The sequence below is a fragment of the Anas platyrhynchos genome, chromosome 24 (genome assembly GCF_047663525.1).
Source record: "Anas platyrhynchos isolate ZD024472 breed Pekin duck chromosome 24, IASCAAS_PekinDuck_T2T, whole genome shotgun sequence".
Taxonomy (NCBI): Eukaryota; Metazoa; Chordata; class Aves; order Anseriformes; family Anatidae; genus Anas; species Anas platyrhynchos.
The window spans coordinates 3,045,771-3,067,364 of NC_092610.1; the positions used below are offsets into that span (position 1 = coordinate 3,045,771).

The 21,594-nt window shown below is 48.6% G+C and overlaps 2 protein-coding genes across 2 annotated transcripts in view; both read right to left on the reverse strand.

Annotated features, from left to right (window-relative positions):
* RSPO1 (R-spondin 1) overlaps positions 1-16,620 on the reverse strand; it is an 85,889-nt gene extending 69,269 nt beyond the window's left edge. The window contains exon 1 of the mRNA XM_072027292.1: positions 16,498-16,620. The gene's annotated coding sequence lies outside the window, so the exon portion shown is untranslated. The remainder of the gene's footprint in view (positions 1-16,497) is intronic.
* Positions 16,621-19,456: 2,836 nt separating this feature from the next.
* AIRIM (AFG2 interacting ribosome maturation factor) lies at positions 19,457-21,488 on the reverse strand. The gene is made up of 4 exons (XM_027443999.3): positions 21,187-21,488; positions 20,937-21,116; positions 20,738-20,856; positions 19,457-20,374 (listed from the first exon to the last, which is right to left on the reverse strand). Exons 1-4 carry the CDS (start codon positions 21,450-21,452, stop codon positions 20,334-20,336), a joined length of 606 nt encoding a protein of 201 aa, XP_027299800.3. The 5' UTR covers positions 21,453-21,488; the 3' UTR covers positions 19,457-20,333.
* Positions 21,489-21,594: the final 106 nt, after the last annotated feature.

Consider the following 21,594-nt stretch of genomic DNA (forward strand, 5'->3'; position numbering starts at 1 on the left):
AAGCTTCCTCAGGTCCCTTGGCCAGGCTGAGCAGCATCCCCAGGGCTCTATCTGCCAACACCCACGCAGGAGACGTCCCAAATTCTGCTCATGTGTGTACCACCCCACCAACTTCAGCACTTAGGTCAAGGAACAGAACTTGGCCGGCCCTAGACCTTTAATAATCAGTGCCATGATGAAGCCTTTGCCTGCCTGAACCAGAAAAATTAGACTAAAGAAATCCAAGCCAGCCACCTACTGCTCCTCCTTGGAAATTCATAGAAGCATCTTTGGTCTGATCTTTGTTTCTGACAAAAAAATGGCGTGAGAAATACTAGCGATAAAATACAGTGGATACTTTGTTAGAGAAAAAAATCATAAATCAGTATGAGAAGCACACTTGAAGCAGTATTTTAGAGGAATATGTCAGATACACTGGCCAGCCATTAAATTTCACAGGTTCAGTTTAAGAACTTCAGGAGATTGCTGGCATTGCCTGAAAGGGAGAGGAAAATTATAAACACATGTTTCGGGCTCCAAGTGAGATGCAGAAATCTGGAGGATAATCCTTATTGCTATTCAAGATAGAACCGAAGAGCCACAATAAAGAATTCCCTTCACCTGCCCGCGGAATGACTGACTGTAATCTTTAATGCCAGCGAGATGAAAACCATTTCTTTCGGGTGAGCGGACCTGATAGTTTATGACGACGTGGGTATTGCTCAGACCTCATCTGGCCTTCTTCAGCCCACACTCCCAGCCGATCTCCTCCTGCACCGCTAGTCTGCAATGTTGTATAATTGATCCCGTGGCTGTGAAGGCAGATCTTGCACCCCGAGGGATCCCTGGTGGGAGATGTGTGCCGTGGGGGGACACCTTCTGGTGATGCCTCTCCGCCAGGAGGAATCGGGCATGGTGTGGTGGCGGTGGGCTGAAGGCTGCTTTGGGGAGCAGAAGAGATGCTTCCTGTGGGATGCAGAGGAGATGGAGCCTTTGGAAAGCTCTGGAAGTGAAATCAGGCACAGGGAGGTGGGACCCAGACTGGATGGGGTCATTTTGGCTGCTGGGACAGGCTCGCATCCAGATTAAACGGAGGGAGGCCAGGATGTGGTCCCGAAACCCAGCCGGAGCCCTGGAGCTCTGCTTGGAAATCAGCATCTTGCCCGGGCTGCGTGGAAGCAAAGCACTCGAAACCCAAGAGCGGCCGTGTAGACGCAGTGGAAAAGCCAAGGAGCACCGTCTGCACGGGCTGCGGAGCTGGGAGCCTCTGGATCCAGGCAGATTGTTACTATACTTCAGATTATATAAATAACTCGCTGAATAAAACCACATGTGACCACATTCTGTTCTCCATCCCTCAGTGCTCTGCCGACAGCACACAGGCTTTTGCAACACTTGTTTACTAGGGAGACTGTATATAAAGTGAAAATAATTTGCTAGGTCTTATGTTTCCACTTTAATTCTCAGTGTATAAAAAAAACCTGTGAATTTGCTAATGGGCTTTGAAAATGTATTTTTAAAGCTAGGGCAGCATGAGTCGGTGAGTTGTTACAAAGGATTACAGAAGGAACAAGGTTTGCTAAAAAAATTATTCCCTTGAGAAAATCCGTAACAGCTGAAAGGCCAGGGCCTGTTTCTTTCCAAGAAAATAAACACACTTCTGCAACCAAAATCAAGTTTCGTTTCAGGTATGAAGCAAGCTTGTTTGTTCTTTAGTGTTTATGTACTCCCCATAGGCTTTGGTGTTTAGTTTAACGTGTTTGAAGGCCAAACACACACTCAAAAATTCCCTCTACAAAGGAAGATTCCTGTTGCATCTTTAAAGCACACTTTTGGACAGAGATAAATGGCTACGAGCTTTGGGAACGTTAGAGCCAGATGGTCAATTGAGATCTCTTTGTACGTTTCTGTATTTCACTCCAGAGTTGATCTTGCATAAAAAATATTTTTTTAGCATTTGCTATGACTTGCAGACTGGGGGAAACCTTCTGGAGCAGAAGGATTTGCAAATGCTCCGTGCTGAGGGGTCACAAACCTTCGGCTCACTTTTTCCTGGTCATTAAAGTCTACACACTTTGGGGGTTTTCCTACCGGGGTAATTGAGAGCTTGTGATTTGCTGGATATTTTCAGTTAAACGATGCCCATGTGCACTGAGAATAGGCGAACCTGGTGTGAGCACTGCGCTTTTCCAGGTAGTTTCTGATGATTTCATATTCCCAGCCTAAGCCTTCTGCGAGTTGGTGAACACGTTCTGAAATTCTCAGCAAACATTTGCAGACTCTTCTTCCAACAGACAGGAGTAAGAGTGGGAAGGCAAGAAGAGATGATCAGAATTATCATTTTACAAGTTAATTGTACGAGAAGCAAAGCACGGGGTGGACTTTCAGCCGCACTAAGCTGGCATGTCTCCTGGCTTCGGAGGGTTTTACCAGCTTCCCTCTCTCAGTGGCCACCTCTATTTCTGGTCTGGGGAACGTCCTTGATTTTCTGTATTGCTTTAATTACAAATAGCTTGATTTGCTTTGGAAAGGAGCACAACGGTCCAGCAGATGCAGGCTGTGGTTGGCACTAAATGTGGCTAAGATTAACATTTTTTTTAGGACTGCCAACTCCGAATGGACGCAGTGAAGACCAGCAACCAGCACCGACTTTTAACAACCAGCGACCAGTGGTGGGAGGACATATGGAGGCAGCGTGGCTCAGCTTGAAATAAACCCTGGAGGTGTCGGGGCAGAGGGATAAGGACTGTGCTGGCAGCGGGAAGGTGGAAAAGATGAAATTCTGGATGTTGGGGAAACAAACAACGCTGCCAGCCTGGATGTGCGTGTGAGCCTCGTGTCTCTCCTTCAGCCTAAGGACCCTAAGACGCTTCATGCTAGTTGACTAACAGATGCTGGCTTGTTTTGAAAAGGCCAACCCGTGTTGCTGCAAAACAGCTGCTGGCTGCATGGCTCCCAGGAGGGCCACATCTCCAGCAGGGAGCCAGGCTCCTTTGAACCTAGCTACAGGAGCCAGGGTGAGAAGCAGAGGACAAAATCAGGAATCTGGGCGTGGGGTTTGACTCCCGAGGGACTACAGCAAGGCTGCACGTCCAGCAGGAGAGCGGAGGGACCCACGGGATGTGCCAGCAGTCGGGCACTTGGCCGGGCAGAGCCACCTCCCTGGGGAGCACGGCTTTATAAAATACTTCCCGCAAGGCAGCGTGGTTTCCTGGCCAGGGACCGTGCTGCTCCCAGGGCTGTGCCTTGTCCTGTCCCTCCTGCGAGACGTGGCTGGGGTCACGGGGGGACTGTGCTGCCCGTCCCCAGCACCGCCGCCACGTCTCCGCTGGGTCCTGTGGCCCTGGGGAACGCGGGGGACACGCTGTGGCATCTGCCCTGCCTCGGAGCGGCTTTTGGAGACCCAAGCAGCAGTGGACATGTTTAAAGCGTTGTAAATTATCTTGCAAACAGTTCCATTGAGCATGGGCAGCGGTGCTCGTATGGAGGAGCAATGGCTAAGTTTAAACATCTGGTTCTGTGAATTCCTATATTGTAATAAAATAAGTCTTCCCACAGATTTCACGTCATCTTTGTCTGGGCATCACTGAACTGTGAAGGGAGAAACTTTTTTGTGGTTTTCAGAGGAACAAAGAGACAATATGCATCTGGTGAGGTGTCTTGGCAGCCTCCTACACCGAGCCTGCATCTTGAGCTGGCAGCGTGGCCCCATGTCATGGGATGATAACTGCTGACCTGCATCACCAAAACAGCACAGCCTGGAGGGATCCTGGGTCTCAAGGGCTGCGGGGTGCCAGCTGACCTCGCTGCAGCCCACGGAGACCAAGAACAGCAGCCCTTGCCCAGCGAGATGCACCAGGACAATGCCTGCAATCTGGATCCCACCTTTTTGGCCCCCGTTCAAATGCAAGGGCAATGAAGAACATCCAAAAACTGGGTAAAAACTCTCAGGCTTTAATCAAGTCCAGAAAGGACCATTCTGCTCACCCAGTGCCCCGCCTGTTGCAGCCTCCAGTCCCTTCTGGCAGCACTGAGGCTGGCAGCGAGGGCACACGGAGCTCCACCACCACCCTGCCTTGCCTGCAGGTATTTCTGCCTTGGCAGAACTATTGATTTCTCATCCAGATGGTCTTCAGCCTTTCCCTTTGGTACCGGAGCAGCTAGGAGCATCTGATGGCTTTCAGTGGATGGAAGATGGGTGGATTTGGGGGTGATGCTCAGCCTCCTATTGCCAGTGCTTGCCTTCACCCAGGGGAGGGCAGCTGCTGAATGTCCCCGAGGCTGCCAGGCAGCAGCTACCCACAGGCTTTATCCAGATGCTCGTCATTTTTTGAAGATCTTTCCTACAAAAGAGGAATCTGGTGGAGCAGGTGGTTAAGCAGAGGGAGTGGGCACAGAAACCTGCTGGGAGATGAACAGTGCAAGCTGCATTGCATCAGGTTTTTCATCAAACCTCGGGCTGTCTTCATCCCATGGGAACAGACCCGGAGCTGTGCACTGCCAGACCTGGGGAGCAGCTCGTGCCTGACCTGGGCTGCTGCCTGTGCCCATCCCAACCCGATGCTCTTTGCCTTTGATCATTGCCTCCAGATATCACGATGGCCAAGCTGGCTGGCAGGATTCCCTGCCTGACGACCTCCTTTGCAGACAGGTGACTTTCCACCATCAGCAAAATAAGAGGGAGCCCCCTTCTCCTCCTCAGCTGGACGATTCTAGGAAATGCAGCCTGTAACACATCACGCCCGCTCTGCTTACTCGGAGGCAGGCATGTTTAAGAGACCCCAGACTTATCCTAAGTCCACCACTTATGCAGAGAAGAAAGGCCCCCAAATCTGCTGAAAGTCAGCAGGGACATTTGGCTGCAGCCACCCCTTGTGGGTGATTAATGCCTGATGGGGGAACACAATTGCAAATGGGACGAACTCAGCCATTAACGAGCTTGGATGAAGTTGGTTTGTTGAAGCCTGAGCATTTCGAGGAGGGGAATGTGACCCCACTCCCCAGCCTCGCCCTGCCCAAAGCTTCCCTGCTCCTCTTGCCTGGTAAATGCTCGCATGCATCACCCTTGGGGCGAGCAGAGAGACCGCAACCATCAATCTTCAGGACCCAGTTTTCAGTGGGACAAGGTTCCATTTAGTCCACCAACTGTTTGGGAAAAGGGATTTCACTCCTTTGTTTCTTTTTGTCAGGATGAATTTACTGATCCCGAGCATGTTCCTCACACTTTATTTAGGGCTTAATGTGCATCATTTACATCGCCGAGCTGTCACCAGCCTGTCTGAGCTATACAGGCAGACAGGCAATGCATTTCCCTTGCCCCATTGCTCTCCCTGCCAGATGTGGAGTCTGTGAGGAGAAAGCAGCAAGGAGATCCCTGGATAGATAAAATTTGCCTCTTGGGGGACTTTTGCTTATTCCCCTCTGTACAGGGGACAGGCTCAGCATGGATGGATATTTTCCTACATTCCCACCAACAGGTCACCTGCAGCCTTCAGTGCTGCAGGAGACAACTCGATATTCTCATTAACGGGTGCCAAGCGATGGCTGTTGAGCCTAGCGAAAGCTTGCCTCTTCCTGCATCTTTACAGAAGATCCCAGATGCTGATACGTGTTCACTGGATAGCTCACATCTGCATACAATTTAAGAATTCTTTCCCGAATTACGGGAGTTACAGAAATTCCAAGTAATTAGAGAGGGTGCTTAGAAAAATAAGATTGGCATCTAATATGTAATGAAAAAGGGCAGAAGATGGGGCTGGGAAGCTCACGAGGCTCTTGAAACCCTTTATAAGAGCTAAAAAATGACCAAATCTGATGAGGACTCAATTTCACCAGTGGGCCCCCTCTCCTTTCGGCCCCAGTGCGGGATCTGCTCTCCTGTTTTCTCCAGCGCTGGCTGATGGAGGCAGCTGATGGAGTCTTTCCATGGCTGTGTGTGTAGACACAGGTGTTTGACACCTGTTTCTCTCTGGAAAAAAAAAAAAAAAAAAAGAAAAAAAAAAACAATTTTTTTTCCTAGCCTCATCCCAATGGGATGTCTACTTTTAGACATGCAGCTCTACAACAGGGCTGCTCGTGTCGGAGCTGTTTGCAGACAGCTCGTGGCAGTGCCCCAGATGAGGCAGCAGCTTGCTTTCGGCACCCTGGCTCCTGATGTTCCAGATTTACAAGTGAGACAGATGCGTGGGAGCACCCTGCAGCTGGCACAGCTGCCTTCCCCAGGGCTGACAAGAATTATACATTTTGTTGGTTGTTTCCTATGAGAAAAACTTCCTCCTCTCCTTCAGGAATCAGTCCCTGCTCAGGACCTTCCTTGCTCTTGCACTTTTGCTAACAGCAGCATCTTCACTTGCTCCAGGCCAAGTATCTCTCTCTGCAGCCACAAGCCATGCTAATTCAGCAGTTTGCTTCACCACCTTGTGCACAGCATGATGAACAGAGACAGAGATCCCAAATCTCTCCATCTCCATCTCCACTCTCCATCCTTATGAATTCTGCAGCTTCTCCCAGGTCTTCCAGAACCGAGCTGCCGACCTCTGGGAGCCTTGAAAGCAAAAGGAACAAGCACCGCTGCGTGATCGATCCCTGATGATAACACAGAAGGGAAAACAGGCAGGATTTACATTCTGTCCCTTACGAATGGTTTGGCTGATATATTAGAAGCCGGATGGAGCATAAAAATGGAATTTATTCAAATTAAATGCTTGCAAATGTCATACTACGTCGAGCCAGAAAATCTTCCTACACGCAACAAACTGCATTTCTGCCTCCAGAAAGCATTCAGTTTTACCTGCCACTTCCGACAAATGACATCCTCGTCCTGGACTTCTGATTGCAAAGCTAAAGAACAAACAGCACCGCCTTGTCGCGGTGCCAGGATCTATCCAGAAAGATTTAAGAAAGGCAACATATATTTCTCAAATTAATTGAATGAACACTGTTTCTTTCCAGGTGAATAGCAAAATTATCTGCAGATGTGACTTTAACAGCAGTTGCTAACATTTAACATTTGCCCCGCAGCTCAAAATCACTAACTCATGAAGTGAAAGGGAAGAGTCATGCCGTTTTAGAGGAGGCTGGTGACTAGTGGGTGCTGACACGGGCATGCCTCAGCAAGAACAGATTACGATGTGGAGGATCTCCCTTCCAGAGGGCAGATCCCTTTCAAGGCTTTTTGGAAAAGGACCCTGAATCAGAGATTCCCGCAGAGCCTCGGGGCTGCAGAAGAGGTGCTGCACTGAATGCTTTCAGGCAGAAGCAAGCTGTGCTGACCCCCCCCAGCAGTGTCACTCCTGCCCCAGCACCTTCCCAACCCTGGCTGGAGGGTGCCTAACGCGTTTTCCTCTCACCTGATGATGAGAGGGGGAAAAAAAATAAAAAATCACATTGTTTCAGAGAGCATTATAACTGCGAACTACTCATTCATTTTTTAAAGTGTGTTCATAGGGCAGGTACGAGCTGGAAATTCTTAACAAGTGACAAAACCGCCAAGATCAACCAAGCAAAGCCTGAGGATGCAGTTGTTCATGGACTGGAAGCACACTGAGGGGTGCACAGGAGTTCCCCACTCTGCCCACGGCTGCTCCCCAGACCTCTCCCCCAGCCCCCGGCAGGGTCAGCTCTGCACTGACAGCAATCAGCACAGCCCCTGGCATCCTCTCACCCTGCCCCTCTTCAGACAGCATCCCCTGCATCCCCTGAAGACTCTGTGCAGTGGCCAGCTCATATTTCTGAGGATTTCCAGCGTGGAGAGCAGAGCTTAGCACCCCACGCCTGATCAGTCCCTGGAGCCCAGCTAGGGCAATGGCTCCCATCCAAGAAGGACTTATTTTAAGCACATGACCGGCCTGACTCGAGATAACTGAATTATCTTTCTGCCTGCTGCTAAATATATGTTAACGTTAAGCATTTTTGGGCTAGGGCACGGCACTCAGCACCTTGGTTGTGCTCGCCGTGGGAGGTGCATGGGCTGGGGCTCAGGTAGACACTGGGGCACCCGGCAGCTATCATCACACGTTCCCCTCCACGCTGAGCCTGCTTAAATCAATGGCTTGTAAACGCAAAGTTCCATCTCCAGTTACTGTTCCTCTGAATCAGCCAGTCCCCTGCTCTACATGAGATATGTTTCGAATGATAGCATTTGTCTTTAATAAATGGTCACTCCATAAACCGCCTCCTATGGGAAACCTGGGATGTATAAGTGAAACCTGATGTTCCCATTTCATTATAATGCATTCACTCTAAGATGAATACCAACTCATCCTCTGTTTAATATCAGCCTAAGGTGTGCAGTGGTTTTGTATTACTATTTATGAAATTCATATAGCTGGGCTTAATCTGTTTCAGATCCCACGGCTGTATCAGTATCAGCACCAGCTTCACCTGAAACAGGGATGTTCACCTTTGCTGGAGCCCATGGCATCACTAACATTCAGAGGGGACAAGGAGCCAAGCCCTCTGCAACACCAGGGAAAGTCTGATGGCAGGATTTAAGTTTTTTACCAAACATTTGCCTCTGAATACCTTCTGGTCTGCTTTATTTTTAAGGCCAAATCTGTCTGTTCTTGTCCATACTCTAAAAAGGAATCTGCGATGCATAAACAGCTTTCATACTACTTATAACAGTAACTCTGTGTGCCATACTCACACATGTACCGTAATCCTATAACCAGACTACCACATTGCAGGCACCAACACTCAAATTCTCCCTGTTTTCCTACATGCTAGCCCTAAATACACCATGCTGTACACATACAGCTCGTATCTTGGCACGTCAACAGCAAAAATCATCATAACTAAACAACAGAATTTCTCAGCCCTTCAGTAGACATTTGCAGCACCACGTTAAAATATTGCTCATCGAGTACAAAACTCATCCAGAGGATAACAAAGTGGCACAGGTAGTCAGCATATTCGCATCCTTCTTTGGCTTAAACAAATGTAAAGCACACACTAAGCTGTCCCTCAAATCCAAGCTTCTTGTTTCATAGCCATCAGTCATGTTGCAGTGCCGCATCACTCAGATATTTCCAACAAAAGCAATGAGATAATCTCTGTCCCATGAGAACTGCCTCGCTGGTATCTCCTGTGGCTTAAAAGGGGAAGCAGAACTCAACTTAATCCCCTGCTAATCTGTGCAGAGATGGCTTTTCTGACTCAGTCTCACTAGGGACTGAAGGTCCCTCCAGTAACCTCGTAAGGTTGAGAAATTAGGTTCAGGGAGTCACTGCCGATTCGTGCCACGGCTGGAGAACAAAACGGATGAGAAGAAATATATATTTTAGCTGGATTGCTTCTCTTCCCCCTTTTTTTCCAGGGCTATATAGACAAGTATCACCACAGCAGAGTAAATGAATGAAACCACAGAGCAATTAGTTGAATTTTCCAGCCCTGAAGATGTCCAGATTGGGTTTAGGCCAGCTTTAGCAAGACCTCAGATTCAGCGGCATGCTAGAGCAGACAGATTCGCATCTGCGGGGGGTGACGCTGTCGTGTTGGATCCCCAGGACCCCCCAGGGCTCTCAGCCCCTCTACCCCTTGGCTCCCGGTCCTGAGGGCCCCCGGTGAGGATGAGCTCTCCCCACCAGCAGCCTTAGGTGCTGGGCAGATCTGCTGTGAGCCAGAAGATGGCTGCTCAGCGTTTCCTCGGCAGGGAAAGTTGTTTGAAGCTTCGACGTGGTTACTCACAGGACTGGCTTGTTTCACAAAGCCACGATCGGAACCTATAGTTTACAAGTTCGTAGCAAATGCCCTTTCAGGATGGAAAAAAAAAAAAAAAAAGGACTGACCCATTTGAGTTCCATCTGTTGGAGTTTATAACTGTTCTCCTTATAATTGCCAACAGACAATGTGAATTGCAATTAGCTAATTGCTTGCTAACTTTCCGTTCTAATAATAGTCATGTTCCAGAGTTATACAAGCTTGGAGACTGCTGCTGTTCCCTTGCAACTGGCAATAATAAATAATACCGTATTCCCTCAGCATTGCCCTTTCTTCCAAGTTTCATCCCCATGCAAATTGCTCCAGCATGTACTAATCCCTGACGGGATGGCAGAGGCATCAACAGCATTTATTTGGAGTTCATTGCGCTCGGCGTGTTCAACACTTGCACGATGATGTGGCACCGGGAAGCTGCCGCTCCTGTGCTCCGCTTGTCCCTTGCACATGGCAAATGCAGCGGGCTGGGGAGATGCCACGCCGTGGAGGGTGCTCCATGTCCCTGGAAACTCAGCCCTCTTGTCAATATGTGCTTGGTTTCATTTTTTTTTGTCGGTTTGTTGTTTTTTTGTGTGTGTGTTGGGTTTTGTTTTTGTTTTTGTTATTTTGCTTTCCCTTTACAGGATCAGATGTGGCCCTGGCCCCTGTAGTGACATGCTTTATTACCAGTAGCTTCAATAATGTCAGCACAGACCTAAACTGGAGCTTTTAGAGAACACACGCTCCCCAGTAACAGAACAAGCTGTACAATGTCACCGCTGCGAGCTGCAGCGATAAGGAGGGGCTTGGATCCCAGCAGGGTTTCTGATGGGGACAGAAGTCAGGTTGGGTGCCGAGCCCAAGCCTTCCCAAGGCGGCGGGAGGGGGGATGCAGGGAACTCCCTTCCGAGTGGCTGAACTCTTTTGCACCCTCCTCCAGGCTTTCTAATCTCCGGCGTGTTACTGTTGTGCAGATGCGGCTAATTGAGAAGCAAAGCAACAGCCTGATCCAGTGAAATCAAGGCAAGCCAATGAAATGAGCAATAGCATTCCCTGGCGCTCAAGAAACTACCGAACGCAAACCTGCCAGCAAAATGACATCTCCAGAGCTTACAGACTAATCTTATTAAACTCAACCAAAAAGCCTTTTAGAGTTGGGGGAGCAGTGTCCAGCAAAAGCTGGTCTGGATTATTCCCCTGGTGCCTCTGCATTTTTTCCACGCTGTTGGCTCCCCATTGCCTCAGGTCGGGGACGCAGGACCCCCCAGCCATTATGACATACAAGGCACATGGAGAAGGGTCACCATCTGACCAGAACCCCCTGCTCCAAGGGGCCCTGCCCTCCTGAAGTCATGCGTGCTGCAGATGTGATGAACACACGTGGCAGCCTCGGATGGTTTCAGGTTCCTCATTAGCAGAACAGCTCCGTCTCTGTCTTCGATGTTCTCCCAGCCTCCTGCTCCAGGCACATCAGCTGCAGGCTCTTTGGGTTCCAGAATTCCTTCAGATTCCTCCTCTTTTGTGCACAACAATCTGGACTTTTCCATCCCTTACTTCTCTCCTCCCTTGCTTCTGACATTTGACTCACGGATAGATTTATTAAGTTTAAAAGCAGTCCTTGTGCAAGCCACAAGAGCATGTTCCCCACTCCACAGCCTCATCTCCTCTTTTCCACTTGCACAACCTGCTCTGACCCTCTTCCCAGTGTTTTGCTACAGAGGTATCAAAATCATGCCACGAAACAGAGTTATCCCAGGCAAAACCACACCAGGCGATCTCTGCTTTGCTTTGCGTAACAACATGGTGATTTCTTGGGGGAGGAAAGCTCTGCGTACTGGCCAGGACAAATGAGGATTCCTCTTTCAACCTTTTTCCCCTTTTTCAGCCTTGTTCCCAGGAGAAATTTCTGGATTTTTCACGTTCTTACTCCCCTGTGCACCATACCCACAGATACCCAGCTTCACCCACCACAGCTGTGCACCTTTCTCTCAGTGAAACTCTTCTGCTCCTATTCCCCTGCCCTCCAAAAATTACTGCTAAACAGAGGCTGATTTGCAATGCCCAGAAATGAGTGATCCTTCCTCAGGCAAGAATCGTTGTAGAGCCAACTACAAACTGTTGCAAAAAAAAAGGTCATACATGGCAAATGAGCCCCATTTTTGAATGGCAGGGATACTCTCTTACTGCAACAGGGGGAAAGTCAGACCATTTTTATCTTCAGAGTGTGTAAATCAAGGATGCCTTTACAAGTCTTGATGGGCCAGTCTCTGTTTTGTTTTCAGCTCTGTTTAAATTTCTTAGCCATTTCAGTTTCTCAGTGAGGAGAGAAAGACAGTCGAACCTCTTTCAAGGGTAACGTATAAAGGATGGAACTGAACCATGTTGTTTCTCAGACACCTGGCAGAATGAAAATCATAGGATTTGTTCCAGAATTCCAATTCCTCCTGCACTGAACGGAGCCACCCTTTTGTTTCTAAACCAGAGATGCACCATTTCTGCCAGTGAAGGCAAGAAATAAAGCTGTGGTCGTTGCTGTCCTCTCCCCCTAGTTCAGGTGCACAAAGCAGGAGCAGCCTTCCCTTCCTCAAACTAAGTAGCAGGACACAACGAGCTGGAGGAATCCAGCCAAAGGAACAGCTTTGCTTACTTCTGCTTTGGCTTCTTCCTCGAATGTTTTTTTCCTCAGCACTGGCTGATGGATTTCAGACCGAGGGAACATTAGGAAACGAAACGGAGAAGGCTGTGACACACTGCGCGCGGTGCCAAGGAATGGCAGTGACGCACGGCAGCTGGTGGGGTCCCTGGCACGCACCTCGCCACGGGACCCCGGCCGGTCCCAAACTGCTTTCAGTCGCTGCCTTCCAGCCCCAACGGGGGCTTCTCCACGCACATCAGCAGCTGGGGCATCAGCAGCTGAGGGCAATCACCTGCTGCTGCTCTGCACCTCCCGCGGATGTGCCACGGCCCCGGGTTATGTCAAGAGGACTCTGGCAGGGTTTGCGGCATCTTCAGAAACCTTCCCCTTGAAAGCCAAGAAAATAAAAGGGGATCAACAGGAAAACGGTCGGGGCCTTGCACAGCACAGTTTGTTCCCGGAGCTGGCGGCGCTTTGCGGAGAACAGAATTACTTTTGGAGCAGAGCAGCAGGCAGGATCACAGAGTCAGGAACTAATGAGGCATTATCGGACCACGCTGATAGCATCCCCTCCGCTGTGCCACGGAGGTCACATCGGTTACTCCCCACAGTCACTGCCAGGTACCCTCTGAAATGAGGCCCTAAGGTTTGACCAGCTTGAATTCATCTCCTAACCTCAGGAGAAAAGAGAAGAGGTCCTATTACGCTCAGCGCAAAGTTGAATCTGGTCTCTGGCTGACAAGTGGCTATGGACTATACACAAAAATGCTCTAAAGCTGACTGCACCAAATGTTTCTTCTCCACCTAACGCAGTTGTTTGGGATTCGGTTAGAAACAAAACTGCATCTTGTAGTTTTTAATAAAGCTCTTGGCGAACAGTTCAAACACTGGAGGGAGGAAGCAGGAGAGAGAGGTTGAATTTATGGGAGCGGGAGGAGATCATTTGCTTTCTTAGGATTGGAAAAGATTAATAGTCTGCAAAGGCACTTGGATTCATTCCTCACATAGCAGAATGGTTAGGAGACTTACCGGCTTGATATTCTTCATTCTCCCTTCCCCAGGTGGCCTAGAGACTGTCTGGACTGCAGGAAAAAAGGAACAAGGAGCCATCCCGTATCAGCTCCCAGTGAGGAAGTAGCTGTGGTGCAGTAGGGAAGGAGGAAAACCAGACCTCGCAGGGCTTGTTTTGCTGTGAAACTAAAGACCTGCTTACTATTCTGTGAGCTCAGGCCGAGGGGGAAGGCAACAATGACTGTGGAGGTGGCAGGGAGCACAGCACATCATGGCAGACTCATCCTACCAACACCTACCCATACCAGGGCCCAGCACCAACTGTTTCATAACAAGAATCTGAATTTATGGAAGCTCTCTCTCTCCTACCCCCAGTATTTTGCAATCAATACATAACACGCTGAGGTGAATCTCAAAGCAAAGAAAATTTGAAGGAAAGAGACAGAAATTTCCCAAGTTGTACTGAACAGCCTAAAGTTTTCCGATATCCCCAAAACAACAGAGTACAGCAGAGTGAAAAACAGATGAAAAACACAGTGGAAAAGAGATGAAAAGCCATTGGATGCACATGGGGAACCGCAGGACGTGACTTCAAGGCAAGCCAGAGGCTGTGTTGAAGAGGCAGTCTCCAGGGTTGTAAACTGACTTATTCATTACTTCCAGTCTTACAAATCTCATCAACCTTCTGGACCTTGGGATGACAGGCAGTCCTTTCCTCCCTGAGGCCCACGTCGAATGTGGTTGTCATGCACCGACCATGAGGTTGCATGCAGCTTGATACACTCAACAGCAAAGACAGGAGACTGCAAATAGAAGCCACTGGCCCTCTCCCCGTGTCTGAAGTAACAGACACCTCCCCAAAACCAAAGTTATTCTGGAAACTAGATGAGAGGACAGGCAGGGAAACTTGGTTTCCGCTCTTGGCTCACTGTTGTCCCAGTAACATCGGACAGATCTCCTAATTTCTCCATGCTGCTGCAACTGGGAAATTGGAAGCTAACACCCTTGTCTCTTGGCTGGGTACAAGTCCAGCACCAAATGCTTTCAAAACGTAACAGAAAGGAGTGTTGTTGGATACAGAAAATTGAACTTGTAATGGTATTTGTGAATGTATGTGGAGCTCTGGTTTGGGGGCAGGAGGCTGCAATGGTGCTTATAATGCTGGATTTTGAGGTGACAACTGCTTCCTAGAAGGCCACGATCAGCCTTATTTTTCAAATAATATTAGGAAATATAATGTTTGCTCTGTCTGAGAATGAATGAGGAACTTGAGCAGAACTGCTAAACATAAAAGTTCCTGGACATCTGGAAAGGATTAGTCAGGAAGGTGCTTGGGACAAGGAGTTCAGGCCAGTTCAAGAGACACCTACTGTAGATTTGTTTCCACAGAAGGAGGGAGGAGGAGTGAAAGGGCTGAGGGGAAAAGCAGGAAGGGAGGATTGAAATAAAACCTACACAGGACTGGCAGATAAAGCAAGGGAGATGAGAACAGTCTGCACTCCGCTGAAGCGTGAAGTGCCGAACAGCCAGCCTCTGAGGGTCTGCTGAGTAGAAAGGGCAGGATGTAGCAACATGGGATAAACCACAGTGGCAAAGAACTGGCCAAAGAAATGTTTGTGCCCATCTTTGCAAGGCCAGACAATGCTCCCTGAGCTGAGCATTTCCTCGCTGCAGGAAAGCACATCCCTGCTTCACAGCCAGATGTGTTCCCATTCAACTCACGTCGATAGGATTAGCAGATTTTGCTCCCCTTAGAGCCTACCAACAACTCAACAGGGCAAATGCTGTGATAAAGTCAAGAGCACTAGAGAAACATTAAAGCGCAGACAGCCGAGTGCTAGGAACGAGAGCTGCACATTCAATTAATGTAGATGGGAGAATGTTTGTTTTATTTCTGAGTGGATAAGCACTCAAGCAGCCTCTGGGGCCCTGCAAAATCACAAAGGAGTTCTGCTCCAGGCCAAGATGAAAGTCACAAAGAATAAGCATGAAAACCACAGGGGCTTGTGAAACTCATGCTTGGTTTATTAAATGACTCACGAAGCTTTTTATCACATATTTCTGCCTCCAAGTAAAATCAAACTTAAATTCAGGTGCCAAATTCTTTACCTTTTTGCTAAAAATGGAAATTCAGTTTTGAAATCTGTCTGAAAACACATGAGCTTAGGCTGGAGCAAAACTTTTGGATTTCTTTTAGAAGTCTGGAGTTCTGAACCTGGCACTAAAAGTCCATATATTTGGTTCCAGCATAACCCTGGGCAAAGATGTTGGGAACCTGGAAAATCCAGAGATGAGCACTAACTGTTACCACAGTTTGGAGGATTGGGAGGGATATGATGAATGAGAGCTTTTTATTGTCAGTATGGTGGCAAGCTGGTCAGAATCATGAGAAGACAGTCATAAAGCACAACTGTACTCTATTGCGCAGTGGGAGAATGGGGTGATATAAATGTGTCAAAAATAAAATTACCCGTAATTGGTCTCATTTCTAAAGCAGAAATGTGTAGAGACATCACTGCATAAGATGCTAACTTGCACCCTACATGAAAAAACAAACTAACCAGATAGAAGTCAGATGCTTTCCATAAATGTTTGTGGGTATTTAAATTTAGTAACTGATTTTAGTTTGTGCTTTCGCTGTAAGTTAAGAATAACTATTTTCAAACTATGTTCGTAGGAGGTAAAGCTGAAAATCAAAGCACGAGCTTTGTGTTTCCTGAAAATTTTACTTCAACAAGGTAGCTCCAGCTGCTAACTTGGTTTTATTGCATTCCTAAAAGACAGATCTCCATGCAAGAACACTTTAAGAGCTCTGTTCCAAAAATAAAGGCACTCAGATTTGTTTTTATGGTTAGGTATATTTTATCAGTCAGTCTCATAGCTAGCAATGTCCTTGGCATTGCTGTTACCCACTGGCCTCCCTGGGGCATGGCACAGGCCCCTGTCCCCACACACAGCTTCCTCCAGCCCCTCTGTCTGCCAGGTGAACGCTGCTGCTGTCCCAGCACTAAAACCCTGAAATTTTTCAGTGATGCCAGCAGGCAGACCTGACTTGCAAATGCTGGGCCATGTCACAGCTCCGTTTTGGAAAGTTCAGGTACAGAAACAAATCCTGAGCGAGCCAGGGACCTTCAGGAACGAGCAAGAGAGATGCAGGGAGGAAGAGCAGCACCTACCTCGGTCTGTCCTGGCTTCTTGGAGCTGCAGGCTGGGACAGCACCACAAAATGACATCCAAACCTCCTGTCTGCAGGTGGATAACTTCAGTGGGAAAGGTTCCAAGTATCTGAGGAGGAGGAGCGGCCTTCTCACTCGAGTGCTCTGAAGTTAAGCACTTGGATACGAAATACCCAAAATACCCACCCGGACTGTCGTCACGGTGGGACGCTTTGAACCTGCAGAGGTTCTCCAGCAAATACAGGCTGAAGGGAGGCTCGCACACACAAGGAATGACATTCTTGTTAACAACTGGGGATCTTGGCAGCTTTCCTGAACTGCAACGTACAGATCTTGAAACTGAGCAAAACTCACAGTTGTATCCAATTAGGGAGCCGTGATGCAGAGGTTCGTTTGTGCCCTTCCAGAACACTGCAGACAAACGCAACCGATGACATGGCCTATCAGCCATAAACAGGCCTTTGTAATTAATCACACCAAAACTTCAATGAGTACCTCCTTCACCCCATTTCAGTGAGAGTCGGAGTCAGGTCATAGCGAGTTTTAATTCAGAAAGCTCTCTCAGCACTTTTAACAGGGCTGTTGTTAACCCAAAAGACAGATACTAGAGGGCCAAACTCCCAGTAGAAGCAGAGGGGCCACCACTGAACTGTTCTGAAGACCTTCCAAAATTTAAATCCATTTATTCTTTAAGCAGCTGTAAGACAGACTGCCAGATAAGAGGGGTGTTAAAGGGCTGTATAGTGTGTGCTTATGTAAACACAACTTTGCCTCCACAAACACCACAATTTACTGTTTTCTGATGATGATACCTCAAGGCCCAAAGAGGTCGATACCCCAAGATTCACCCTACAGTCATCTGTCTTTACCCCTTTCATGCCATATGAAATGAACATAAGTCTATACAGCTGTTCCCTGTTAGTCTGCCTGCCCTCCTCTCTGGCTTTACACTCTGCCATTTTACAGTACAGTATTTTTTTTGCATCCTATCTTCACTGAAATGTATCAGCACGGGATTTAGCTCAAATCATGGCAAAGGGACTAAGTTCAGAATACATCACTGTGCTTCAGAAGTGAGAGTAACAAATGCAAACTAGCATCCACAAATCTCCAATTAAACTTCAGGCCTTTTCCTCAAACCATTTTAAGGATTTGGGTAAACTTCATTTTACTTTTTTTCGTCTACTTTGTTACGTGGCATTGTATGATGGGTTTGTTGGGAAGACAGATCACCTTGGCTCGTCCTTGTGTCATTAAGAAACTCAAGATGTTTATGGATGGCAGTCATAAGCTCAGAGCGCCCTCGGACAGCAAACCAAAGACAAACTATCAGGATTGGTGACAATGACTGCAGCAGTACACACTAATCATGTGTGGAGACAGACAACGAGCAGATCCACTGCTTCTGGCTGCCTGGTGGAGATGTGCAAAACAGAGGCGAGAAGAAAAATGCAGAAGTATGCACTGAAAGAATGTCAACAGACATGAAAACTGAAGTTCCTTTCTTCCCATCAAAATGCCTCCTGTAAGGCTGCAAATCACACAGCTTGGCAGCACAGTCCCAACACAGGCAATTCATCTTCCTTTCTGCCACAGGTTCTTAACTATCAGAAAAGGGACAGGGAGATGGATGGGAGAGATTGTTATTATCTTTGCTCTCTTCTGTATCACAACATACAACCTCGTTTGTCAGATGCATCTCAGACTGACAGCCTCTGCAGACATCGGCAGTCAGCTGTCACAGAAACAGCTAGGAGGTAATCTACATAAATCTACTGCAGCCTCTGTCATCCCACAGCAGACACTCATCCTTTCCTTAAAATCAGAAGTCAGTGATGTCCCTAAGGAAGACGCATGGGCTGAACACTAACAGCAGGCACTAGCTAACAAAGTTTACCTACAGTACTTCACTGACTGGAACCTAAATACTGGGAAAGTGAATTTGAATTTAAATAATCCAAAGGCAGAAAGTGAATATCTAGAGCTGAGAGAGGAGTTTGTGGCTGGAAGCAAAGTTCTGGAAAGGGAAATTACATGAAACGGCTCACTGTGCTGTGGATATGAAAATAAATGCCTTACGCTGAACCGATACCGTGATGCAACCCACTGCACCAGAAGCACACCAGCAAAATGAGTCAGTGACAGGTCACAGTGAGACAGAGCTACTCGAGGATGGGAAATGCTTCGCATGCAGAAGCAGCTGCATTGAGACTGCTGTACATTTGCTAAATAAACTGCATTCTTGGCTCATCTGCCAAACCAGTATCTTAACTGCATCATCTGCTTTATCTTAAACCGAGGCAGGAGGAGCCCGTTTCTCACTTTCCTAGCAAGGAGATGGCCAAGTGAAAAGCTCCAGAACAGTGGCACGTTGACTCACAGCAGCTAAGCTGCACTCTTGCACAAGGTCTGTAGGGGATGCAAAGAGCAGAAGCCGCTCATCCAGCCACAAGAGCCACTGTTGCAGCAGGCTGGAGGGCAGGATCAGCACCAGCCACACTCCAGGGCCCTGAAGCAACGTGGGGCATGCAGGCACAGAGAAGCAGCTTAAAGCCATGCCAGCAAACCAGCTGAGCACCCCACCAGCCCCCAGTATGCGTGCTCAGAGCAGAACCTGCCTCATTTTCCCTCTGCTTAATGCCCTTCCTTTGACAAACGCTGATTTCATCAGCCGTGACACCCTGAAGCCATACCAAAGCCAAGAGGGTGATGTTATTTTTCTTTGCAATTAAAACTGCGTATTAAGTACCATTCCACAAACAGTCGTCAGCTGATGGGGAAGAACTGGCAGCACCAGTCCTGCGCAGCCAGCAGCCTCCGAAGGCCCTCCGAAACCAGCTCTCTGCAGGTTGAGCAGTGCCCTCCGGTGGTCAAATGGATTCCCCGGGGTTTGAGACATATTTTGTTCCCTCCCCAAAAAAAAGATAAGAAACATGTACTCAAGCACATCTACAGTCTATCTGGAGGCACATTTTTTTTTTTTTATTTGACCTTCTCTGACAAGTTACAGCTCTTACCAGGTAAGTTACAGACACGAATCCCATCACTTCCCATGAACATTACAAAGGATCAGTTTCAGCCGACAGAAGAGGACCCTAACTGACACGAGCTGCTGCTGCCACAGAACATGAAGTTTTAAGACTGAATTAAACATATCAGTATTTGTTACAAGCAAGTGATTTTAACTGGTACAGACATGTCTTCCTCAGAATACTGTAACACACTCAAAAACTGCCTTTATCAGATGTCAGGTGTTTATGCTAGATCTGTGTACCTTTGTAACTACATTTACAAGCCAAATTTGTTCCTTCCTCTTCAATGTACAGGTGGGATAAAAGCAAACACATTGCTCAGAAGCACAATGCACAAACTGTTTTTAATTCCTGACTTGACATCTTTATTTATTGTTAAGGATGGTACCCAACAATCTTTATGTGGTATCAACCCACTGGACCTCGATGTTACATTTATTTGCAGTGCATTTCACCATTTGTTTACAAGTCAGTAAGTTTCAACTTTTTTTTTGTATACAAAACACCCGTAGCAAGAAAAAGAAAGGATGCCTTTCATAGTTGAAGATGCTGACTCCCTTCTATTGTTGACTTGTTCAGCTCAACCTCTTCTTCAGACGCTGTCCATCTCCATTTGAAAATGGAACAGTCCAAGCATTTCCTACCAAGGCCAATTCATTCAGCTTCCAAAACGTAGCAGTAAAGCTTTTTCAACTCATCTTCCTCTTTGTGGTTATCTCTGAATATACCAGACACTCATAGAAGCTGGTCAACATCAGTCCTTCCTTGGATTTTCCATCTGGAGCCTGGTTAGCAGGGCAGCTGTCACTGGTTGTCCAAATAGAGAGAGACCTTAAGGAGAACATCTGAGTTGGGGAAGAAAAAATAAATCATTAGTTTAATGCATTTGTTTTCTGTATCTGCAAAAATTTAACTTAAAACAATGAAATAAAATGTATATAAAGCCAACTTCACAGAGCTAGTGAAATGGATCACCAATCTCCATTACAATGGGAGAAAAGACACCGCTCCCAGACGATCCTTGGGTATAAAGGCTAGTATTTACCACCAAATCTTTCACAAAATCTGAGCACAGATTGCAAAGAACCAGTGCAAAGGGAGCAAGCTCACCCACTGCTACTGAGCCCAACGCAGGAGCTGAGTGGTAGGAAGGCCTTCAGCCTCCCGGGCTAATAAACATCTTTTGGGTCTGCCACGTGAGGAGCTACCTTGAACAGTGTCTTCCTCGTACCGCTCCAGAATCCTCTTCCAGGCCTGCGGGAGGGCTTCCATATCTTCTGGGCTGTCGCAGCTGATGCTCAGCAGTAACAGCTTGCTCTCCAGGTACCTGCAGGCTCCATAAGGCCAACACACACACACAAAGCAGCACCCACCACCCCCCATGTAGAACCCCCACCGCAAGGATACAGGTGCCGGTAGCACCGCTCCACATCCTGCAGCCCTTCCAGCACATCAGCCAGCGACGGGCGGCGAGCCCCACGCCGCAGGGTTTCTTCCAGCCCCAGCTCCGCCGCTTTCTCCTCGTAGACCCGCAGCACGGAGGCAGCGCCGGTCCCGACGGCGTCCCTCAGGGCGCGGAGCTCCTCCCTGCGGGGCACAGCTCAGCCCAGCCTCATCCCCCGGCACCCAGCCCGGCCCCGGAGCCTCCTCCCCTCACCGCCGCCGGCCCAGCTGCTCCAGCAGCGCCTCGGCCGCCCCGCGCTGCTTCCTCCACAGCCGCTCCCGCAGCTCCCCGAAGGCCCCGAGGGGCGAGGAGCCCCACGCCAGCCTCCGCGCCGCCCGCAGCTGCTCCGCCAGCCCGGCGAGAGACACCAACAGCGGCTCCCACGAGGCCAGCGCCTCCCTCCGCGCCGCCTCCTGCCGCTCCGCCACCGCCACCCACTCCCGCAGCGCCGCCGCCATCACGCTCGCGGCCGCCGCCATCTTGGCGTCTTCCCGGAAGCGCTCCCCGTGTAGACGTCATCAACCCGCGTCGCGCTCGGACCGCGGCGGGACCAATCAGAGCTCGGCTCTGATTGGCCGCGCGGCGCTCGCCGCGTTCTGATTGGGCGGAGAGGGGGGCGGG

What these genes read in the sequence shown, in the direction of transcription:
- AIRIM (XM_027443999.3), bottom strand. Translation starts at nt 21,452, where the DNA reads ATGGCGGCGGCCGCGAGCGTGATGGCGGCGGCGCTGCGGGAGTGGGTG. An exon ending in GAGCAGCTGGGCCGGCGGCG is followed by an intron (nt 21,117 to 21,186) that starts GTGAGGGGAGGA and finishes TGTGCCCCGCAG; the next exon opens with GGAGGAGCTCCGCGCCCTGA. An exon ending in GAGCGGTGCTACCGGCACCT is followed by an intron (nt 20,857 to 20,936) that starts GTATCCTTGCGG and finishes TGGAGCCTGCAG; the next exon opens with GTACCTGGAGAGCAAGCTGT.